The following is a 23417-nucleotide window of genomic DNA, read 5'->3' as shown; positions in this document are numbered from 1 at the left end:
ATAATACAAAACATAAAACACATATAGGCCTACATATTTTGTCTAAAGGTTCAATAAAATTGTTGAACACAAAACAAGATATTTGAAGAAACCAGACAGTTGACTGCACCCATTGACTTCCATTGGGAAAAAATACTATGGAAGTCAGTATAGGTGCCGTCAATTGTCTGGTTACCAACATTTTTCTAAATATCTTCTTTTGTGTTTAATAGAAGAAAGAAACTCACACAGGTTTGGAAAAAAAAAACGTTCATTTTTGGGTCTCGATTGTAGCGCCTGAAGGTGGCAGCAGCGAACTGCAAACGCACTCGTAACTCGCATCAGTAAATCCCGCGAGGAAGGACGGTGAGGGAGTGAAGATGGCGGCCTCCTTGGTTAGATTTGTCCGCAGCGGTTTTGGGAAAAGTCTGAACGGTAAGAAATAAACAAGAACAGCACATACGTGTTTAATATTAATTATTTACTCATTTAACCATTCTTGTCAGTGTGCAGGACCCAAACAAGCTCTCCTGTGGTTTAGGCTTTTCTTCGTTGTTGACCTTTACAAACACAGAACGCTAATGACAGCGTCGACTGATTTACAGTTATAATGTGAATTATGCCTATACAGCTTCTTTTATTCTTGATATTAAGACATCACGCTTCCAGTGAGACGATTATTGAGTTATTTGGAAACTTAAGGGATGTCTTTAATTTCATCAGACATAGTTACCAATTTGTTTTATTTTGATGTCTTGACCTGAACGTGCAGCAATGACACTATATTGTAATGCATTGATGTCTCTCATAGTTGCTAGACAGAGCGCTGCGATTGTCCAGACAAGAACAACGACAACTGAAACCAGACGTGAGTAGTTTTTTTTTGTTTTTGTTTTTGGATGTCTGTCGTTAACTTTGCGTCTTGCTGTATATCAGGTGTATTTAACTACTTACGTTACTTACATTTAAAATGTGTTGGGCACATGCTGCTATGGTGTTCATTTTGTATTGCAAAACACTTGAGGTGAGATAAGGTCAGGGACAGGTGTAAAGGAAGGGACAACAGTGTAATTATACAGCAATTATTTTAGGCTGCTATTTTTTTATTAAATATAAGTAAAATGTAAAAAAAAAAAAAAAAGTATGTACACAATAAGTGCATTGTATCAAATGAATTATTTAAATCGTAGAACATAGTACTTAAAGACATTTAAAAAGTAAGACCAAATGTCTTATTGTTTTGTTTTGCATTAGCTACTGTAAGGCCCAAGGATCCAGTCACCCACACTCAGCTTTCAGAGTTTGGCGAATACATTGCAGAGATTCTCCCCAAATATGTGCAACAAGTTCAGGTAAGTTATTCTCATGTATATCTTTGTCAGATGACAGATTAGTGATTTTTTTTGCACTCTGCAATTCCTCCAAAATTGCTCTGTTTACAGCATTTTGTTTGAATCCTAGGTGACCTGCTTTAATGAGCTGGAGGTAATGATCCACCCAGAAGGGATTATACCTGTTCTCACCTTCTTGAAAGATCACACAAACGCTCAGTTCAACAACATGACTGACCTGACAGCTGTGGATGTCCCTACAAGGCACTATCGCTTTGAGGTGAGCATGCTCATACCCCTTTTCCACCAGCAAGAACCAGGTGCTGGTTCAGAGCTAGAGCTAGAGCCGGTTCGGAGTTGGTTCTACTGACGGTTCTTCTAAGAACCGGTTTGCCTTTCCACAGGCTAGAGAGCCAAAACAGAGCCAGATCTTACGTCACTGTGTATACATCTCATGTTGCCCAGCAACGCTAGCGCGGCAGCGCCAAACAAAAACACACCAGGCTTGTTCGAGATGGTTCGGCTTCTCGCAGACCGATCGCCGCGTGACATTAAAGCACTGCGAAAGCGATCAAAAGCACAAGGAGTCGTATGCTCTCCAAATACTCCCGGAGCTCTGATCGGTCCGCGCCGCTCCGATGCATCTCGAACAAGCCTTACATCAACAATAACGGACGTTGCAATACTATGGATCCTCATGGGATTGCAAAAATACATCGGAATCCAACGCGTTCGTGCAGCTCGCCGTAACTTACATAGACGGATATTATAATCGAGCTGCTATTAGCTTGACTAGCTGCTATTTAAAAATGGCGGTCACAAGTTTCTATTCGTCTTGTTGGTCACGGTAACCCCGCCCCCAGCCCCTGACGCAAGCGGTTCTTACTTGGCTCCGTTCTAGCCCAGCAATGATTTGGTGCTACTTGAGAACCACTTTTACTGGTTCGGAGCTGGTGCTTTGGCGGTGGAAAAACAAAGAACCGATTTGAAACTAGGCTCTGGCTCCGAACCAGCACCAGCTCTGCCTTGGTGGAAAAGGGGTATCAGTCTCAACTATGAAATGTCCATAAAATATTATCTTGATTTTGTGTTTTTAGCAAGTTAGATTATTTTAATAGACTTTTATTTTTTTAAATACATAAGTACTGCACATAATATGCATAATTTGGTAGTCTGGATGGTAGCCTGGATGCTGAAAGTTATTGGAATTTGAAATACAAATCCATTTTCTGAAACTGTTCTGCTAATGATTGATGATACAATTTTTTCCTTTTCAGATTGTGTATAATCTGCTGTCCCTGCGCTATAACTCTCGAATCCGAGTGAAGACCTACACTGATGAGCTGAGTCCTCTTGACTCCTCTGTGTCTGTGCACCAGGGAGCTAACTGGTATGAGAGAGAGGTATGTGTCTCACTGTAATCAGCTGAGGTTTCGTGAACAGGTTTTGACATTTGTATATTTCACACTTTAAAATAGATGTGTGTTTTGTGTAGCATATGCTCAGACACAACAATCTGCAGTGGAGCCCCTGAGCTGCTTCCAACATGTTATGACACTGCAGACCAGGGATGGAAATGAACTTTTTTGTTCACCTGCCACTGTGGTTGGTGGATTCCAAAATCTACCAGCCACTCAAAAGTTTTTACCAGCCAACTTTCTTGTTTTTAACCGACAATGTGTAACTGCATGTGAAAATGAATACTACAAGATCTACAATACTTAAGCCGTTTATTCCATAGGGTAAAATCTCAAGATGTGCCTCCTCTAAAAGTGGTGAAAACGCATGCTACTTTTATTTACCCGCCACAGTGGCTGGTAGGTGAAGCGAGTTTACCAGCCACAACACAAAATCACCATCATTTGGCTGGTGCTAATTTCCATCCCTGCTGCAGACTATGACTGAGGGTTGTCCATTGTCTAATGATATATTAGATCATGTATCATATATATTAGATCATGTATCATATATATTAGATCATGTATCATATATATTAGATCATGTATCATAACTGTAGTTGCATGCAGATGTTAAGTCTGTTTTGTTTTTCTCAAATTTTAGAGACAGTTTGGCTTCACTCTGAAATGAATGTTTCATTACAGATTTGGGACATGTATGGAGTTTTCTTTGCAAACCATCCAGATCTGAGACGTATCTTGACAGATTATGGATTTGAAGGTCATCCATTCAGGAAAGACTTTCCTTTGTCTGGATATGTGGAGGTAAATGCACAATTCATTATACAACCTTTTAATAGTTTGGTGTCAGACAGAGTTTTCTTATTTTTTCAAAGAAAATCATACTTTTATTCAGCAAGGATGCATTAAATTTATCAAAAGTGACAGTAAGACCATTTATAATGGTACAAAATATATCTATTTCAAATAAATGCTGTTCTTTTGAACTTTCTATTCACCAAAAAAAAAATTATCACGATTTCCACAAAAATATTAAGCAGCAAAACATTGATTTGTAACATTGATAATAATAAGAAATGTTTCTTGAGCAGCAAATCTGCATATTAGAATGATTTCTGAAGGATCATGTGACATTAAAGACTGGAGTAATGATGCTGAAAATTCAGCTTTGCATCGCAGGAGTAAATTACATTTTAAAGTACATTAAAATAGAAAACATGTATTTTAAATCATCATATTTCACAATATTACAGTTTTGAATGTATTTCTGGTGAAATTAATGCAGCCTTGGTGAGCATAAGAGACTAAAAAAAGAGCAACCTCAAACTTTTTAACGGTGTATGTAGAGCAATTATGTAATTTTAATTTGTTTTAAATATTCCTGTAAAGGGGTGTGGCTTCATTTATGTTGAGTTGTTTTCTTCTATTTTCTCAGGTGCGTTATGACGATGAGGTGAAGCGGGTTGTGGCTGAACCTGTGGAGCTCGCTCAGGAGTTCCGTAAGTTTGACTTGAACAGTCCATGGGAAGCGTTCCCCGCATACAGCGAGCCCAAAGATGCACCCAAGCTGGAGTCTGGGGACAAACCAGCAAAGTAACCCTGGAGAGCTGTAATGATCAGAACATATTTATGTAAATAAGACCCTGTGCTACATCTAAATAAAACAATGAAACGACTTCTGTTTCTGCATGTCATTTAATATTTATAAATAACTTTTTTTGTGACTTTTTTTTTTTTTTTACATTTTGATAGTGGTATCTGTGTACACAACAGACTTACACACATAAAAATAAGCTATTTTCTTATGTGTTTATATTCTACAATTTTAAGAGTTTTCTTAAAAGTCATGTTATGTGATAACATTCCTTGAATTTGAAAAAAAGTGACAGATAACGCAGGAAATATAGTATACCACTGATATGTTTTGCTAGACATTTCTCTCAGGTATTCTAATCAGATTAGTGTGTATATGAATAATGCTTAAATGCAAAATCTGATAACCATTCTCTTATTTTCATAATTCAGCAGTTAAATGTGCATATAGCCAAATGCCTTCAAAGTTTTATATACCCCAGTTACCTCTACAAAAGATAACAATAAGTCATACTGACAGGTTATTTCCAAAAAGATTTTTATCTGCAAAATAAAATTTTTAGCCACAAAATTGTTTAATTGCCATTCAGGAATGTCATAGAACAGTGGAAAATTATAGGTATAAAAATCTCTCCACCATAATTAACTGTGGCTTTTATTTACCAATCTCATTACAATTTGTGGCACGTCAGCTACTCGGCTGTCTGCTGCTAGTGCGTTCTCTCATTCCCTCACGAGTGGGGTTCTGCTGCAGTCGTCAGCTCTGGCATGTTTGATTTACTTTGTAATACTGATTACTGTTGTGCATATACAGTGGCTTGCGAAAGTATTCAAACCCCTTCATTTTTTTTTTTTTTTATGTTGCTGCCTTATGTTAAACTACTCCCCCCACATTAATCTACACTCCATACATCATAATGACAACGCAAGAAAAAAAGATTTGTGATTACTTTTCATTTATTAAAAAAGGAAAAACTTAAATAATTGCACAAGTATTCATACCCTTTTCTGGGACACTTGAAATTTTACCTCAGGCACATTCCAATTTCGCTTGTAGATGTTAATACAATTTGAGTGGAGTTAACCTGTGGCAAATTCAATGGAACAGGTATGATTTGGAAAGACACACACCTCTCAATACAAGGTCTAACAGCTGAAAATGCATATCAAAGCAAAAGGTCAAGCTAGGAGGTCAACGGAACTGTCTGTAGAGCTTAGAGACAGGATTGTATTAAAAAAAAGTGAAGGTTCACAGAAGCATGTAGCCTCTAATGGAAGAAGTCTGGAACAACCAGGACTCGAGCTGGCCTCCTGGCTAAACTGAGCAATCAGTGGAGAAGGGGTTGGTTAGAGTGGCCACCCGGAAGCTTGATAATGGTCACTCTGGTTGAGCTCCATCATCATATATGGAAATGGGAAAAATTTACAGAAGGACAAACATCAAGGCAACACCACCAATCTGGGCTTTATGCAAGAGTGTCCAGACTCAAGCCTCTCCTCGCTGAAGACATGAAAACCCACTTGGCTGCAAAATGCAGTCTTAGCCTTAATAAAAAACCTAGTCCAGAGCATTCAGAACCTCAGACTGGGAGGTTCACCTTCCAATGACCCTAAGCACACAGCTAAGACAATGCAAGAGTGGTTTATGGACAACTCTGTGAATGTCCTTGAGTGGCCCAGCCAGAGCCTGGGCATGAATCGAACATCTCTGGAGAAACCTGACAATGTCTGTCCACCGATGGTCCCCATCCAACCTGACCTCTAAGGAAAAGAGAATAGCAGAAAATCGCCAAATGCAGATGTGCCAAGCTTGTCAAATTATTCCCCAAAAGACTTTAAGGGCTGTAAAGGTGCTTTGAGTACTGAGTAAAGGGTTTGAATACTTGTGCAATGTACTTATTTCAGTTATTTTTTTTAAGTTGTCATCTTTGTTATATGTCATCTGTTTTTTGCTTTGTCATGTGGAGTATGTAGTGTAGATTAATGTGGAAAATTTAAAGTAGTTTAACATAAGGCAGCAAGAGTTCCAGGGCAAAGTTATTACTCCACACTTTAACCCACTAATGTAGTTTTTTTTTTAAACGTCTTCATAATTATAGTGCACAAGTTTTTGCTTAAAAAAAAAAGGTTTCCATGTTTTTCTTTTTCCATGTTCCAAGAAGATAATTTCATGAAGAAGTATTTCATTCAGGACGAAATACTTATTTCCAATTACAGCACTTAGAAAATACATTTTTGCTAATTTGGTCAAATTTGGATTGAACAATTTGCCTGGGAAAACCCTGACGAACTTCCGGCAAATTTGAGATTAGCTCTGCAAGTCATTCTGGCCAATAGCCCATCCAAGCCCATTTCCAATTTTTCCAAATCGAGGCACCAATCACAAACGTTGAGGCAGGCTTTACGCGATTACGGTCGCTCTGATTGGTTTTAGGTCTATCCAGTTGCGCCCAGAGGCATTTGAGCGACGTCCGTTGGTGACGCCCCTTTGGAAATGGGCTGTGAATGAACCTTCCCCAGACCCACTCTTAGTTAAAACTGAGAAGGGTCTGGTGTCAACCAGGCTACAATTTTCACAAACTAGAGGGGAAAATGTCAATTTTTATTCGGTCAATTATAAGTCTGGTCACTGACAGGGTCATTCTATAAAACAAACCTTATTTTCTCCAAAGCAATTCCTTCATTGTTTTTGCTGTATGTTATTCCAACACCATAATGATACAAAAGGTATTATCTGGGTGTTGCTGTATATGGCTTGCACCAAACACAGTGCTTCACTTTCAGGCTTTTTATCACTTTAATCAGACAAATTCATCTTAAACTTCCCCAGGCATCTCCTTGATCCTCATGACAGAAAACTACGGTCATCTGATCTGCTATTTTAGTTCTGAGACCTCACAAAGGCGGTGACATTCATGCTGAAATCAAGCTCATGTGGATTCAAAAAGAACACAAAGGTGTGTTTTGTTATTGCTTAAGCGTATCTCAACTGGTATAAATTGTTGAAATAAAATGTGTTTTCAGCTGGGATTTTAAAATATCTACTTGATTCAGATTTGACTAATTTTGAGGATATTTGAATATCAAACGCTTTATTTCATCATCATAGAAAAATCCTTGTAAAGATATAATTGGTAGGAGTTACAACACTGTAGATGTTAAATATTGACACGACTAAAAGATGCAAGACAAAAGAGTTTACATTCAGAGTTTTTATTTGGCTTGCTTCTGAGGACTGGCTTCTTCCACAATAAGAATCCAGTGTACACTGAAACCACCGTTACGGTACTTAACAAAGTAGCTCATACTGCACAAACACTGAAAAGCTTATCCAGCATTCATTCACAGAGTTTATTTGCTGGATTAAACCCATACAGAAAAGTACATAAGACCAGGCACAGAATTAGAAATGCAAACGTTCACTTATATAGAAATGGATAAAAAACACAAAAGTATTTACATTTTGGAATTGTGCACTTCATACATATACTTTGTCACCTAAATAAATATTAATGGCCGTATACACACAACAGAATAAACCAGAAGAATTATATAAACTGATCAATATCTTTGATAAAAAAACAATTCCCCAAAATATAAACATCAATATTTGTTGAACAATTTTCCAAAATCATTAGCATCAGTTGGTGTATATTAAATGTATTTGGCAGTGAATACAATTATTTGTTCCTTTAGAAGCTGTGAGCCTGCATTCAGCAGTTTCTGGCCATATGTAGTGAATTTACAGACGCGATACTCATTTTAAATGTGTAGTGAAGTGCTGTCCCAAAACCTGTGTGTGTGTGTGTGTGTGTGTGTGTGTGTGTTGAACACTGATTTTACAAATAATTAATGAAAAAGCCGAAGATAGAGCTCTCGTGCAAATCTTTCGTGCAAAAGCTTCAAAGACAACACTATTTATTATTTGAAAAATACATGCATTTAATAATTGTCCAATTTGAGAGAGTATTATGAAACAGTTTTGAGTTGGAGCTATGAACTGAATGAATTGCCTCTGCAGAGAGGTGCTTTAGTGCTAAGAATCTTAGATTGTTTTATATTTATTTTAATTTATATCTTTCTTTTAGTTCTTTTTGTTTTCATTTTTATATATATTAAATTTTTACTAATGATTGATATTAATTTAAAAGTGACGTTCGATTTTTTAATCATATTGTTGTAAGAAATCCACATTCAAGTCCTTAAAGTCACCATGAAATCAAAATTGACAATTCTTATTTTTTCATGGAATGTTGCAGTCTTTATTATGTGATTTATCTGTGCAAATATTTTTTTAAATGTATGTGTCCTCGTAATATTTCACCAAGAACATTAACGCCCCCTCCCAACGACATCTATGATAATGTAAGCTCCAGCGCTCCGGCTGGGAAATAACCCAGCAACCTGTCACTCACATGAGATTGCTCAATTTCCAAACAACAACAATCCAATGTTCCAATCAATTCCCGATGGACAATAGAGAAGAATAGAAGATCACAATTTCCGTTTCATGTCGACTTCAGGGATGCTGAGTAGAGGCCTTGTTTAACCAATGTGTTATAGGTGCTGCTTGCTTGACTTAATTTCTTCATAAAGTAGATAAACAGAATAAAAACAAGAGCTTGAGAGATTTTGTAATAAGAAAACTGAAGAAGCAAACCGCAAGAGTGATGACACACAGTCTCTAGAGTGTAGAAGTTTGTGTGTTGGGATCTCACACTTTTTCCACACAAACGCTCCTCCAAAATCGTACCCATCCTAAAGACCCACAGACAGACTGGCTCCTTGACTGGCCTACAATGGCTTCTCCTGTTTCTGCTGCGGAGGAGAGCTTTGGTGGAGCTCAGGATACACCAGGAAGCCAGTGAAAGTGATATACTTGGCGTGATTACTGTAAGCACCAAATCCATCCCTCTGGTGGCTGTAGAGCCAGACAGTGTCTCCATCCTGCAGTGACAACATCAGACTCTGGCTCTGCAGGGCCTTCTCAGTGTCGCTGTCATCGTAGATCATGGTCTGTACCTCCAAATGGTTCTTCATCAGCTTCACCGACAGGGTCTTATGGGGCAGCTTGCCAGCATTGAAGGAGAAGTAATAGGCTCCTGGTACACTGCATTTGAATATACCAGAGCTTAAGTTGAAGTCGTTGCCGATGTTGACAAACTCAGTGTCAAAGATGATGGGCTGGTGCTCAGGGTATCCTTGATCCACTCCCACAATACTCTGAGTGCGGCCCACTGAGAATGCAGACCTCTGGTCGTCGTCTTCCTCCTCTCCACTTCTCCCGTCCTCTTCTTTTATCTCTTCATCCCTTCTCTCTTCTTTCATACTCACACCAGTGTCTTTGGTAATTGTATTTTCGTGCTCAGACAGTAAATGATCACTGATTTTCGGTGGTTGACGGTCACTGTCATGGACTTTGTGAGTGGGCTCTTGGTAGCCGTACACATCAGGGTAGATCAGGTAACCGTTGAAGGTGGTGTAATGACCAGTGTTACTGTAGATAGCGTAGCGAGGGTCTCCATGAAGACGAAGCCAGACAGTGTCTCCGAAATCAAGCTGCAACATGGCGCTCTGGCTCTGCACTTTCCGCTCTTCTCCGGCGTTCTCGTCGTACACGATCGCCTGAACCTCATTGCGGTTCTTCATCAGCATGACCGACAGGTCTCGCCGTGGGAACTTCCCCACTGTGAAAGAAAAATAGTATGCGCCCGGAATCCTGCAGCGGAACAAGCCGGCCTTTGGATCGAAATCGCCTCCAATGTTGACGTACACCTTGTCAAAGGTGATGACCATCTTCGGCCCTCCCTCCATGCTGCTGGTCCGTGCCACAGAGAACGCGGACCGCAGCTCCACGGCGTCAGACATGCGGGCGAATGCCCATGTGGTGGTCACATGACACAGCACACACAGCAGCAGGGGCCTGGTACCAGGCAGCATTGTAACTGCAGAGGGAGGAAAGAATAATAAAAAAGCTCTGTTAATTATCATTAACCGAAGCCGTGAACATAAACAAAAACTGTTGAACACTCTTATTTAAATGATCACATTCAGTTAGGCTTGTAAATGATACTGCTCGTTACCAACACACCAGCTCAAAAAAAAAAAGAGCAATCATTATGCATACAAGTGCCAGCGGGAGGTGGGATCAAAACAGAAGAGATCAGTGCCTTCAGTAGATACAGCAGGATGAGAGCTGTATTATCAGACCTCTCCATTTTCCCCTGAGATAAGCAGTAATAAGACACACACTGGATCAGCAAAACACTGGAGGTGACAGAACATTGTGACCCAAATTTCAGATCATTTCTGCACAGCTTTCAAGGGTCTCATCCCCAAATCCCATTGTACATTTTCACCCCATCTTATAGTGCGCCTCATATCATGGCGAACATTACATGAAGACTACAAAAACATGTGGGTATTAAAATGGTTTTCTGAAGCATTTTTATTTAAATCAACCGCATTTGTTGTGATTCATCAAATGATTCATATTAAATCCTAAGAAGGGTGGATAGTGGTCTTTATAGATGTGCACATAAACTGCAAAGCAAAAAAAAGGAGTTTAGGCTGCATTAAGCACCTCATTTTGTGACGCAGATACCGCCAGCCCTCCATTCGCTGAACTACGGCCCATAAGAGCGTGTGCCTGAGGGGAGAGCAGTGTCTGTATATGGGACATTGCAGGACACCAGGTGACTATTGGGTCTAAACACTGCAGTTAAAAAGCCTTCATAACGTTTCTCCCTCTGTGAAACAAGTTCAACTGTGTCCCAGAGATCCATTAGCAACACAGCCAGACTGCCTCTTTCCCTGTTTTACTGGAACAACCATCCCCCACAATCTCCAATGTTATATCTCCATATTTTAGACTTTAACAAGACACAGATTATACTGTTGGCGGTGCCTCCTGCATGAATTAAGACATGAAACCTTAAAGCAGCCGTTTCTGTTTGATTTGATGATGGATGGAGCTCATCATACCTCTGCCACATCGAAATATGAATAAAAATGCAAAGAGTTTTTTTGCTCTTAATGAGATCTCCTGAGATGCCAGAGAAGTTGGACTTCTGTTTCATGGATGGGAAACTGAGCTAAGCCATGATAAAAATAGAGTGCCCGCTTTCTGTTTGGTTTTTGAACAGTTTAAGAATATTAAAGTGAAACGCACAAGTAAATCAGCATGTGTATGTGGTTATGTTAAGATTTTCCAAAAATAGTACCGTCTTAGCAGCCATGAAAACAATTATCTAGCTAGCCCATAAGAAACATGTTTTAAGAAAACTTTGATTTTGTATGATTGTGATCTGCGTCCTTCATCCGTTTCAAACTATAGCTTAATATCTTGTAAATCATTCATGAAATATTCTCGCAACATTTACTACTGATTCCATACTTGTTTAATATTTTTAATGTTTGTTACAGGATATCAAATTTGCCGGCGGGTTAAGTAACAACAACAAAATAATGTTTTCCTCCTGTTGTTTGACCTCTATTTTTGGCTGAGTGATGCTTTCATGCCCTAACAATCTGAACACAGGGGAGACATCAATATTTGTCGATGCCTTTCTTATGTTTTCAGCAACACCTTTTTTCTCACCGAATGCTGAACTGCAATGTCCTTTGAGAACACATGGAGTAAACCCTTCACCTCAGTGAAGCAAAAACACAAAATGTCTATGCAACAGCTGAGAATAAAAATCCCTAAAAATGCATTTTATTGCATGTCAAGATTTCCCCCTATTTTTGCTTATGTACAAATAATACTATTTGTATGATTTTGTTTGGCTTATATGAAACATGGCCACTTTCAGGTCCAACCCCGTTTTCAGCTGGTTATGCTTTGTTAACTTGAGTTTACTTGTAAAACAACAATAATAATGTAAAACAACCAGGTCAACTACTTACAGGCTACACTTGGGTCCTGATTAGCAAATAATTATACCTTTAACAGTGTAATTAAGCCGCGTTTCCACCGCGGGAACTTTCCCCAGGAACCAGGAACTTTGGGGTGGTACTCGGTGTGTTTACACCGCAGGAACCAGGGTCTAAATGAAGTTCCGGGTGAATATTTCCCCCTCCGAAAGTCCCTGCAAATTGTTCCGGGTAATTTCGGTGGAAACGCGGCTTTAGATTACAAAATGGGAGTACTCTGGGTTCGGGCCAAATTCCAAATCCCCCCGGACAGCACGCCAAAAATGCATGAAGCTTTACTCTATCTAATTATATGTAAGAGTGAACTCGTGAATGTCATTTTGCATTTTCATTCAGACCGTCTGCAGTTTTTTCATGCATTTGTCTGAACAGACATATCCCATGGAAAAATCTAACTGAGTTTTAGCGGCACACATATGTGTTGGTGAACAGGCCTGGTCAACGCTGACGTCAATTGACCTATGGCTAAGCCACGCCCCCAAATGCGATGAGCCAATCACAGTGTGCATAGCTAACCCAATACACTCGGATATTCTCTGCTTCCACGTCCATTGAAATGCATTGCAGTTAGTCAGTTTTCATTCGTTTTTATGTTTTTTCTTGTCTTTTTAAGTTTAAAATGGTCAAACGGTGTACATGCAACTCCGACACTTTGCAACTTTCCCAAGCCACATATCAACCGAGATAAGTGTCTGCTTATGGATTAAGTTATGCTGTAGACCACAACACCAACTAAACGTGGATAAATTAAACAAGGATGTCTACATCTGTTCTAAGGAAAGTCAACAACGTATTTGAACGTTATCTTTAACATCTCTAACGTGTTAGGCTAACGTTAGCCTAACATTAGAAAACGTTAACGTTAGCTTCTAGCTGCGTTGTACATCATGTCACTTAGCTTCATTAACGTATCTGTAAATAACCGAGATAACAAATGTTAGCAATGTTGTGCTGAATGATTCATGTAAATACTGTAGCACCAAACTAACGGAGAGGTATAGGCTTGGTAAAGATGGTAAAAAGGCTTGTCCTGGAAACATATGCAACTTAGACCTGTACATATTTAATTTGATCATGAACCATTAATTACATATTGAAGCACAACATTTAAGACAATGCATAGTTAAAGGTAGAATAGGTCAGAATTGTCTAAAACAACTTTTATTCAAATTTGTTTAAACTGTCTTTATATAGCCTACCAATGCATAATTAAAATGCAAGTACTCTGAAATAGAGAGTATAAAAACTGAGTGACTCTAGTGTATTTAATCTTCAATAAACACAGCTCATTAATTCCATTCACTCCCACCTAAAAACGGGTGCGCGACTACGCGCACGTGGGCAGAGCCAGTAATAGCGGCGGTAGTCATGACGACAGAGAGTGACAGTCGCGCAAGCCAATCACTTATTTCGTCCCGGTAGGAATTAATGAGCTGTGTTTTTTTAAGATTAAATACACTATAGTCACTCAATTTTTATACTGTCTTTTTTCAAAGTACTTACATTTTAATTATGTATTGGTATATAAAGACAGTTTAAGCCAATTTGAAAAAAAGTTCTTTAGACAATCGGTCTTTCTCAGGTGACGTCACACTCGCGATACACGAAGTGCATTATGGGCGTAACCGCCATTTGTAAGGTATCGATGCTGGGGTATTCTGATGTTGGAGAATTGTGTTTTTCATTCTTTTTTCAAACTAAAACATCCTTAACATGACATTATCATCATCATCAATACAGCAAACCTATCTTTGCTAGTACTACTGTGTCCTTCGGTGGGAATGTAAATACATCCTGTACACAGCCGTTTATGAAATGTCCGTGGGCTTTAAGAGATTTATAGTTTTTAAATTGTTCACTGGTATATGCGCTTATACCATAAACAAGATAGTTGTCAATGTCCAAGTATGAGGATGAGGAAAACAATTCGCGATCAGCACTCCAACTCACTGCAGTTAGCTCATATATGGATCTATGTTCTGAATGGATGACAATTTCTCCAAATAACGGTACCTGCCATATTTATCGAGTTTATTGCGGTACGACCTTTTCTCAGTTTTCTTGTGCTTCTCCAGTTTTGCGAGTTATTTACTTGTTTTCTCTACTATTGTAATCTCTTCAATGCTCACAGTCAGTAGCGATACCTCAAAAATGGCGGCGCGGTGACGTCACACACAACAAACCCATGTGTCTGACAAAGACCGATTCTATACACAACCTTTTGGTGACTTCAAGATGATATATAATCTTTCTGTCTCCAAAAATCATCAATTGCCTCCTGTGAAATGTCTCCTACTGTGACAGCTGCCATAGCGCCTGTCAGCGAATGTTTACTGTTTGTCCGAGTGAGTGGAGGGGGAGTGGCTTAGCCATAGGTCAATTGTACATTAGGAGTGAACCGTGTACATATGTGGCCTGAAAAACAAGATGCATTTACAGTTAGCTGAATTGCATTTTGTATATATCCCAAAGCTTTCTTTCTATCCTTGGTATTTTAATGGTCAGACATCTTACTTTAGCCATTTTGAAGTCACCATGCAATTGAAACTGACTGATTTTCACTATAAACGATTTATACATGCACATCATTTTTTTAATGAATATGACTTTGTTATCTTTAATCAAAAACATTAACTTCTCCCTCACAAAGACATCTCTTTTCCCTGATGACGAGAGCACTGACTTAAAATCCTTCCCTGCAGCAACCCATTATTCACATGAGATCGCAGCAATTAGCAAATGACAATGATCCAATCAATTACTGATGGACAAAATCAATTACTCAATTCTCATTCAAGAATCCATTTTTACAGATATATGCCACAATAGAGAAGAAAAAACTAGCAAATGCTGTGGCTTAAAACACATGCAATAACTGACCAAGTGTAATAACCCACCTTACGCCACAGAGATTGCACTACAGTACTAATGTGTAAATATACACACAAACATCAATGGATGTTTCTCCTATGGACTGATACTAGGTGGTCTGTAGCATTCACAAAGCTTGTGGTGAGAGAGGCAATACATTATTGATAATCTAGCCAGTGGATACAGTTGCTCTTTTCACAGGAAACACTAACATCCATAAACAGGAGCACTAAAGTGATTCAAAGCAAAATGTGATTGCAGGTAAAGAGGAGTGGACACACTTGGCCTCAGTTTGCTTGTGAAACTCCACTCAGCAAGTAAAGGGCAGTGTGTGTGACACGACTGTGGTGTTTAATGAAGATCTGTGGAGTATCGGCATACACTGAAGAGCACATGCAGTGCCTGTGAGCGTGTGCTCCAGGGCCCAGTTATCTCCCCTCTCTTTCTCTCTCCCTTTCCCTAACAGCCTTTGGTACCACACTCTGATACTGCCACTTCCACTGAACCATTCAGCCAAAGCCGCGCACACACACACACACCCTCTATTCTGACAGCACACTCTAAATCTCAAACACACGCAGACAAAATACAGCAGTCTTTACAGGCGTGTTGGATAGGTGCAGGGGAATGAGAGGGAAAAAGAAAAGGATACGGTTTTATGAGTCAACAACAGAAGTAGAACAGGAGAGAGATAAAAGACAAGCGAGGAACCATTTAAACATTGGGACGGAGACAGTCACAACGTTATGAGGGCCTCAACCCGACAGCTGGCGTCTCACGAAACTCCCAGCGATAGACAGTATCAGTCATTATCCACATTGCATTCCCTGATTAGACTAATAAGTGGTTGTAAAATAAAAAACTACTATCAATTTGAATATTTTTTTACGCTTCAATATTTCACGGTGTAATCTGCAGCAGTCAAGATGAATAAAGTTGGGTAATGGCGCGGCTCCCCTGCTGCTCTATTTGTGTGTATGTAATCTGTTATCTGTGACATGGGTAATGGCCCAGCATACAAACAACCTGCTGCCAAACACAACACCTCTTCTGTTCGACTAGGATGAAATACATCATGCGCAGCATATCGTTAAAATACATAATAATGCCTCTCACTAAGACTATGATCTTGTAATTCAACTCAATGCCACAAGCAAAAAATAATACGGTAATAATAATTTGCTCACTCTCCTTAACCACCTCAAATAAATACACCACACTGGAGAAGGTTGAAAATATTTACAGTAATTTTATAGAGCTAAGAAATGAGTCAATAAATACATATGCTGTATAAATCATGTATCTTTGTAAGCACAATAATGTTTACAGACTGCTTTGACTCTCCACACATACAAGTAAACATGCTGTGGATATTATTTAAAGCGGATTAGTGTTTTCATTTACACAATGTGCTCCAGTTTGAATTCTGCCATGGTAACGTGCAATCCCCTTCCTCTATTATAACCTACATGCTAAAATCTATAAATAGGCAAACCGACATTTATTGGGAAGTCAGATAGTCATTTCATACAATTTTAATGAGTTTGTCTGTCTAAATATTCACTTTGACCGGACAGCAGGCAGTTTCTGATTCAGCACACACACATATGCGCAAGCTGAATGGGTTTTTAGTGTCTTCGGGGATATCTCCCTGGCAGTGCAGATCCGTATCAGATCACTATCAGCAACAAAGAGCCTCTCTCTGTCTCTCCCTCGCTCACGCTGTCCCGAGGTGATGTGGATATGAGCGTAGAGAGCGTATGACCTGGCTTTGTTAGTACCAACCCCACGTGTGCTGTTTTCAAAGCGTTCAGCCAAAGGTTGATCTCTGTTACGGCTCTGCTCTCTGCTATGTTCAACAATAGCAACGTCAGCATCAGATAGAACTAGAGAGCATCATCACAGTAAATCAATTCACCTTCTCTCATATGGGTATAAAATGACAGGGACAAACCAGGACAACTGCAGCACAGAGAGGTCCGATCGCACAAGTTTGCACCTCCGATTGAGGGTTTACGCCGATCAGATAAAAGACGAATACAAAACGGTGGGGTGCGATTGCCACTGCATCACAAGATAGAGAGAGATAAAGAGAGACCACATCCTCATGCTGTTGTCCTTACCTGTGCGTTTGGATCTGCAGGAAGCGGTCTTGAAGTTCTCTCGGAGGAATGAATGAAAGAGTGTCTTTCTCTTTTTCTTTCTCTCCCTTTATTCTTTTCTTCTCTCTCTTGCTTCCTCTGTGTGTCGGCTCTCAACCTGCTGCTGATGTCTGGTGCAGCACACACCCACACATTCATGCACGCACACTCACACTCTCACACACTCTCCAATACAGTCATTGGAGGATTTAAGAGCAATCGGGGTGCTGCAAGCTGATTGGGGGGCTCTGGAGCAGACGAATGAACGGCCATTCTGGAAGGACTATCAATAGGGAGACTCCAGGGGGTGTTGCCTCTGTGTATATGAGTAAACATCTGTTTAAGAGCAAGCCAAACTGGACACGATGATCTCTTAGGATCTAATTTTGTGAATATGCATGCATTCACATGCGCTCACTCAATATGAAAATGAATGGATTAAATAATCCAACATATGTGCATTTTCTCACAAGACCCAAGTTCAATGGCAGACTGTAATACACACAGGCTTTAGTTTTGACACAACAATTGTGGTAATTTCACACCTCTGCACATAATCATAGTCATCACTGAGTCCCTGAGGAGAGACATTTTGCACCGAGTGAGAGACTGATTTTGTTAGCTATCCCACTTTTTTTATCGTTTGCAATCATATATTTGTTTTGTTTTTTTACTTTAAACACAAATGACCAATCTGTTTTGGTCTCTCCGTTTGTTTCTCTCTCTCTCTTGCTACCTTTCTCTCTCTCTGCAGGCACCATATGGACTGGGTCTATGTTCCTGTTCCCAGCAGTTCCCCCCGCCATCCTGATCATTCTGGCACTGAGCGGATTAATCTGTTTCCATAACATTCTTTCTGGCCCTCTCTCATTGTTTGCCATGATGAATGCTTGTATCAAGTTTCTGGAAGACGAGCATTTGGGACAATAATAGCTATATTTAGTTATACAGTAAGGTCTTCTCGCGTAATTGATTTGAAGGTGTTCATTCAGATGTGAAATTGAATCGTCCCGTTGTAAAGTGCAAAAGCTGCTCAAGTCTGGAGGATTTCTATGACTTTCACATGGGTCATGTGGAGAGATGATCTCTCTCTCTCTCTCTCTCTCTCTCTCTCTCTCTCTCTCTCTCTCTCTCTCTCTCTCTCTCTCTCTCTCTCTCTCTCTCTCTCTCTCTCTCTCTCTCTCCTCCTGTGACTCAGTGCTGCTTGAACTGAGCATCTGAAGAAAACAGGTTGCTCAAACCCCTCCACAAGCGGTCCGTAAAGACTAAACTGAAATGCTATTATGATGAAAGACTCCTTTCTAAACTTCAGTCGCAGGCACTTTAAAGCTCCTTGGCCATCATGGCTGCCTGGTCTGAGCTCTTAATTGAACTATTTCACTGCAACAGGTGTTTATACAGCGATATCACTCTAGCTGTCAAATGCAGAGTTCATTCACCCTGATCCAGTTTTATCTCTGAGCTAGACTGACAATAATGCAAAATGGTCGTAATGATTTGTTTTAATTAAATCAGTAAATATCTCTTGGACAAATCCAAGCAAAGCTCTTTTATACTCAACGAGACTTCTTAAGTGCCTGATGTATTTGATGCCCTGCTTTGAGGAATGGCGGTTATTTTTAGATCAGACACAGGAATGTTTTGGAAAACAGGCTTTGAAAGAAGTAAACATATTCGGCTGCAAAGGAATGGCTCAAGCAAAAGACTCAAGATGAGCTCTAAGTTCCCCCCTGGACTACTTAAAGATAAATATGAAGGTGGATTTGGAAGGGTGCAGAAGATTTGTCACAGGAGTGAGGTAAACAACACAAAGCACTTCCATAACGCTTCATAACCCTCCCATGCAGAGCCGGTGCCAGTATACACAAACTGGGGGGGCATTCGTCATTCTTTAGGATCTTAATAATGGCTCTTTATCACAGGGCTTACAAGAATAATACATAAACTGTTAATAAAACATAAAATATTATTGTACATTATTTCATTTTTTATTACATTGTAAGTTAAAGTTTGATATTCATATAATGATTCTAAAGCTGCTAAAGTACAAAAATAAATAACATGACTTTCTACTTCTCACTGGACAAAATACCTTACACAAAACAAAATGTCATGAGGGGCTATCACCTTTTGGTTCACAAGAGCAAGTTGTAATCGGTTTAATCAAGAGGAAAACACAAACTTGTTTTGCTTATTAGCATAGCAGTGCTACATGAGCATGGCAGCCAGGGGAAGTTAACTGAGCAACATGAAATCAGTAATACATCCCTTTAATTTCACACTCAGACCATGACAAGCTGCTCTGGAAGGAGAGGTGCCAAACCTCATGCCTCAAGGCAGCAATCCGTGACAACAAAATGTGTCTGTGCATTTGTGTTTGTGTATCATGTAGGGAGTGAGTGACAGAGAGGGAATTTTCCTTGACAGATCTCTCCAGTTACGGGGATTAGATGGAACAAATTTCCTGAGCTCCAGTTTCCCACCATCCTCTCTCTGACACTGCTCAGTTTTCTCAATCTCCTTAAAATAACACCTTCAAAGAGAGAGGGAATGACAGAGATAGTGAGCAAGAAAGAAATAGAATAAGATGTTCTCAAGCTAAATCTACAGTCCACCAAAACTCTCACCTCACCCAATCTCTATCTCTCCCCCTTTCTTTCTCACCCCATCAGTTTATCACTTCAAGCAGGGTGACTGTGTGTCTTATTGAGTGTTTTGTGCCTCATCGGATGGTTTCTGTTAAGCTGTGTGGAATTTTCTGTCTGTCAGGGGGAATGTTATTTTTTTATATTTATAAATTTATTTATAAATCTTTAACTGAAGGAATTGTGAACAAACGTTGCAGGTTTCAGAATATAAAATAAATAAAAAAACATTTTATAAGACTTTTTAACAATACACCATTTAATAAAGCAATGCCCCTTGGGTGTCCCTAGAACCTAGTTTGAAAACCCCGGTTATATAGAACACCTGAATATGAGTTCATTTTGTGAAGGAACAATCTCTAAATCCAACCACACTTATTAACATGAACATTCATGAAATTTTAGTGATTTTTAGTGAAATTTATTCATGATTTTAGTGTAGTCTGGTACTCTTTATATGTCTAAGGTCCAGTAAATATGGATCAAAGTGTATGTATTAGACAAAAACTTTTGCAATTTGAGATGTTTCACAGGCTCCATCTGTCTAGAAACAAATGGTCTAAATGTATCCAGGGTCAGACTCAACAATATGCCTCAGATGTAGTCTGGAACTAGCAGACCTGAGTCACATGTTCTGGGGATCCCATAGATTAACCAAATTCTGGACAGACATGTTCAGAACGTTATGATTTATATGCAACAAAAATCTTGATCTCAATCCTCTGACTTCAATCTTCGGTGTAGTGCCAGAAGAAATGCAGCTAACAACCAATCAGATAGAGCTCATAGCCTTCTCCACAGTATTGGCTAGACGCCTGATTCTTCTCAGTTGGAAAAAGGCAATGCCACCATCTCACAAACACTGGGTGACAGAGGTGATGTCATACCTCAATCTTGAGCACCTTAAGGGGGGGTACAATGGTGTTTCATGTATTCAGAGTTGTTTACAGTGTTAAAGAGATGGATTCTCATGCTAATAATGGCCAAAGTTTGAAAAGTTATTTTGAACGAATAACAGAGAATTTCTGTGCTGAAAATCATACTTCCGGATTGCAACACGTTTCGGCTGGTTTTTTTCTATCGTAGATCTAATGACGTAGACCAGAGTGGAACTCCTTATATGAGCATTGCTCTCGGAAAAGCGCGTTCACGCACACGTCGACAAGAGGAGAGAAAGACCGCGCTCATCGACGCATAGACATCATATATCTCTATATAATATCTATGCATCGACGCGCTACTACCGGAAATCATCATCAGCAGCGCTAAATAGGAATGGTTGATGTCAAGAATGTCTCCAAATAAGTGTGTTTTGGGATGTGAGGGAAAGTTTACCTTGTTCAGCTTCCCAAAGAACCCAGTGTTACTGGAACAGTGGATGCAGTTTGTATTTCCGGGACAGCAAAGGAGTGTGGCAAGTGCGGTTTTGTGTTCTGGTCATTTCAGTGACGAATGTTTTATTAACAAGGCCCAGGTCGTCGCTGGATTTGCAAACCAAATACTATATATATATATATAGTAATATGGCCTACCGCACCACGATCGATAATAAGCAAACCTTCCCGGGCGCTCCCGCTTGACTAGCTCCGCCCACGCCCAGAATCAAGGACCTCGGCTTTTTCCGGTTAGAATCGGAAAGCTGTATTTTTATTTTATAAATATGATGAAACTAAAGACTTTTTGGAGATATGAAGGACGCACTATTACTCTATAGGTACTCAAGATTAACATGAGATTGACTGAAACTAAGTATTTTACCCCCCCTTTAAATATAATATCCACCAAGGCTCCTCTGGAAAGTTTTATGGGGTCTGGCAGCCCTTTTTTTAAATTATCATCGGCTAGTATAATTATGTATAAAAAACATTTAAACCCCTCTCTCTCGTCACCCTTTTCCTTTTGTTGTAGAGGTGTGTCTGTTTATGTGTCAGGATGTGGAATATGCATGTAGGTCTGGAATTAATGTTGTATGTGTCTCTGTGTGGTATTGATTGTTGCATAACAAGGAAAGTAATACAAATATTTGTATATGGATCAAAGTGTAATCAATAATGGATAAGATTATTGATTGCACATTACCGTCCTAAACACTCACATGGATTATTTTCATTGTGTTTAATGTGATTTGGATTGTTCACAGAAAGGTGCATCTTCACATCTCAATCAGAACTACTGATGCTATAGATCAGAGCAAAGACACACCTCCCACTAGGCCAGGAAATCTTATTGATGTGTTCATGGGGAGTACTAAAAGGGGCCCTCCAAAACATCTAATCAACGGCTTCCTAGCCAAAGAGAAATGAATAGAGAAGGAGACTTAGGGGACTCACGATTGTTATGAGCATTTGTTTGAGTCTTGATCTGGTGTTCTCACTGATAAACCGCCATCTGCCACAAAGTGAGAGACCGAGGGAGAGCGAGCAAGAGAGCGCAAAAGATCAGAGAGAGAGGGAGGTAGCTTATCCAGTCCCCAGGGGGACTTCTCAAACCCATTCTCACCTCCCGAGGAGCAGATGGGGGAGGAAGAGGGACAGTATTGAATGAACTGGAACACACTGTTGTCTAGGAGGAGCTGCTAAAGGCACGGCAGAGGATAATTGAGAACCATGGATGATATTCTGTGATATTTGCTCTATTTAAGGAGAAGCAAATGAAAAAGAGAATGTGTTCTTTGTATATACAAATCTGTGGTGTGTGTTCATTCATTTTCTAGTAGATGAGTAAATAGGTCATGAAAGTTTGTGTGAAGATTTCATCGTCTGACCTATTTTTGTCAGTGATTTGTTCATTACTCTAAAACATTTGCAAATCAAAGCATTAAATCAAACCTACAGTATCCTGCTTCTCAGTTTCTTTCCACACTTATTAATAGAAAGAATAATTATTCCATCATTATAAAATTACATTTGTACAATTATTCAGCCTAGTGGATAATGCCATAACACAGAGTCCCTTTCACCAGGACACTCATTAAAAAACGTAAAGGAATAGTTCACCCAAAAATGAAAATCCTGACATCATTTACTGTCGTTCCAAACCTGTATTAATTTCTTTCTTTTGTGGAACATAAAAGACAATATTTTGAGAAATGTCTCAAAATAGTTTTTATGTCCATACAGTGGAAGTCAATCGTACCCAAACCGACATGGTTTTCTCCAAAATATCTTCTTTTAAGTTCCGCAGATGAAAGAAAGTCATACAGGTTTGCAATGACATGAAGGTGAGTAAATGACATTTTTGTGTGTACTCCCCCTTTCACAACATCATTACACAGGGATCACTCGGGATCAAACGTGGAGGATATTTTGTTTTTGATAAAAATTTCCCAGATGCTGTTCATAATATTGGGCTTAGGTTAGGTCAGCTGTTTAGCATTGGGAGTGATCTGAGTTTAGACAAGGAAATCCCTCTTTTACTACCAAAATTATATTTCTATCTAAGATGATATCATCCCATCTGTAAATGTAAGATATATCACTTTGATGAGAGAATTCATCTCTCATC

The 23417-nt window shown here is 39.4% G+C and overlaps 2 protein-coding genes across 2 annotated transcripts; one reads left to right on the top strand and one right to left on the bottom strand.

Moving 5' to 3' along the window:
• Positions 1 to 238: 238 nt before the first annotated feature.
• On the top strand, positions 239 to 4403 carry ndufs3 (NADH:ubiquinone oxidoreductase core subunit S3). Its single transcript, XM_079594318.1, has 7 exons — positions 239 to 414; positions 791 to 847; positions 1234 to 1331; positions 1441 to 1590; positions 2588 to 2713; positions 3413 to 3532; positions 4164 to 4403. The coding sequence occupies exons 1-7, from the start codon at positions 360 to 362 to the stop codon at positions 4323 to 4325; spliced, it is 768 nt and encodes a 255-aa protein (XP_079450444.1). The 5' UTR covers positions 239 to 359; the 3' UTR covers positions 4326 to 4403.
• Positions 4404 to 8429: 4026 nt separating this feature from the next.
• Positions 8430 to 17455, bottom strand: c1qtnf4 (C1q and TNF related 4). Its single transcript, XM_079604789.1, has 2 exons — positions 17251 to 17455; positions 8430 to 10266 (listed from the first exon to the last, which is right to left on the bottom strand). Exon 2 carries the CDS (start codon positions 10259 to 10261, stop codon positions 9116 to 9118), a length of 1146 nt encoding a protein of 381 aa, XP_079460915.1. The 5' UTR covers positions 10262 to 10266; positions 17251 to 17455; the 3' UTR covers positions 8430 to 9115.
• Between the last annotated feature and the right edge of the window lie 5962 nt (positions 17456 to 23417).

This window comes from Phoxinus phoxinus (genome assembly GCF_949152265.1).
Source record: "Phoxinus phoxinus genome assembly, chromosome: 2".
In the NCBI taxonomy this organism is placed as follows: domain Eukaryota; kingdom Metazoa; phylum Chordata; class Actinopteri; order Cypriniformes; family Leuciscidae; genus Phoxinus; species Phoxinus phoxinus.
Note: the sequence above shows the minus strand (reverse complement) of the source record. Positions and strands in the feature narration are given on the sequence as shown.

Bases quoted from the DNA above. Each gene is read 5' to 3' on its own strand.
- c1qtnf4 (XM_079604789.1), bottom strand. From the start codon at position 10,261: ATGCTGCCTGGTACCAGGCCCCTGCTGCTGTGTGTGCTGTGTCATGTG.
- ndufs3 (XM_079594318.1), top strand. From the start codon at position 360: ATGGCGGCCTCCTTGGTTAGATTTGTCCGCAGCGGTTTTGGGAAAAGT. The intron at 415-790 runs GTAAGAAATAAA...TGTCTCTCATAG, and splicing joins TTTTGGGAAAAGTCTGAACG to TTGCTAGACAGAGCGCTGCG. The intron at 3,533-4,163 runs GTAAATGCACAA...CTATTTTCTCAG, and splicing joins CTTTGTCTGGATATGTGGAG to GTGCGTTATGACGATGAGGT.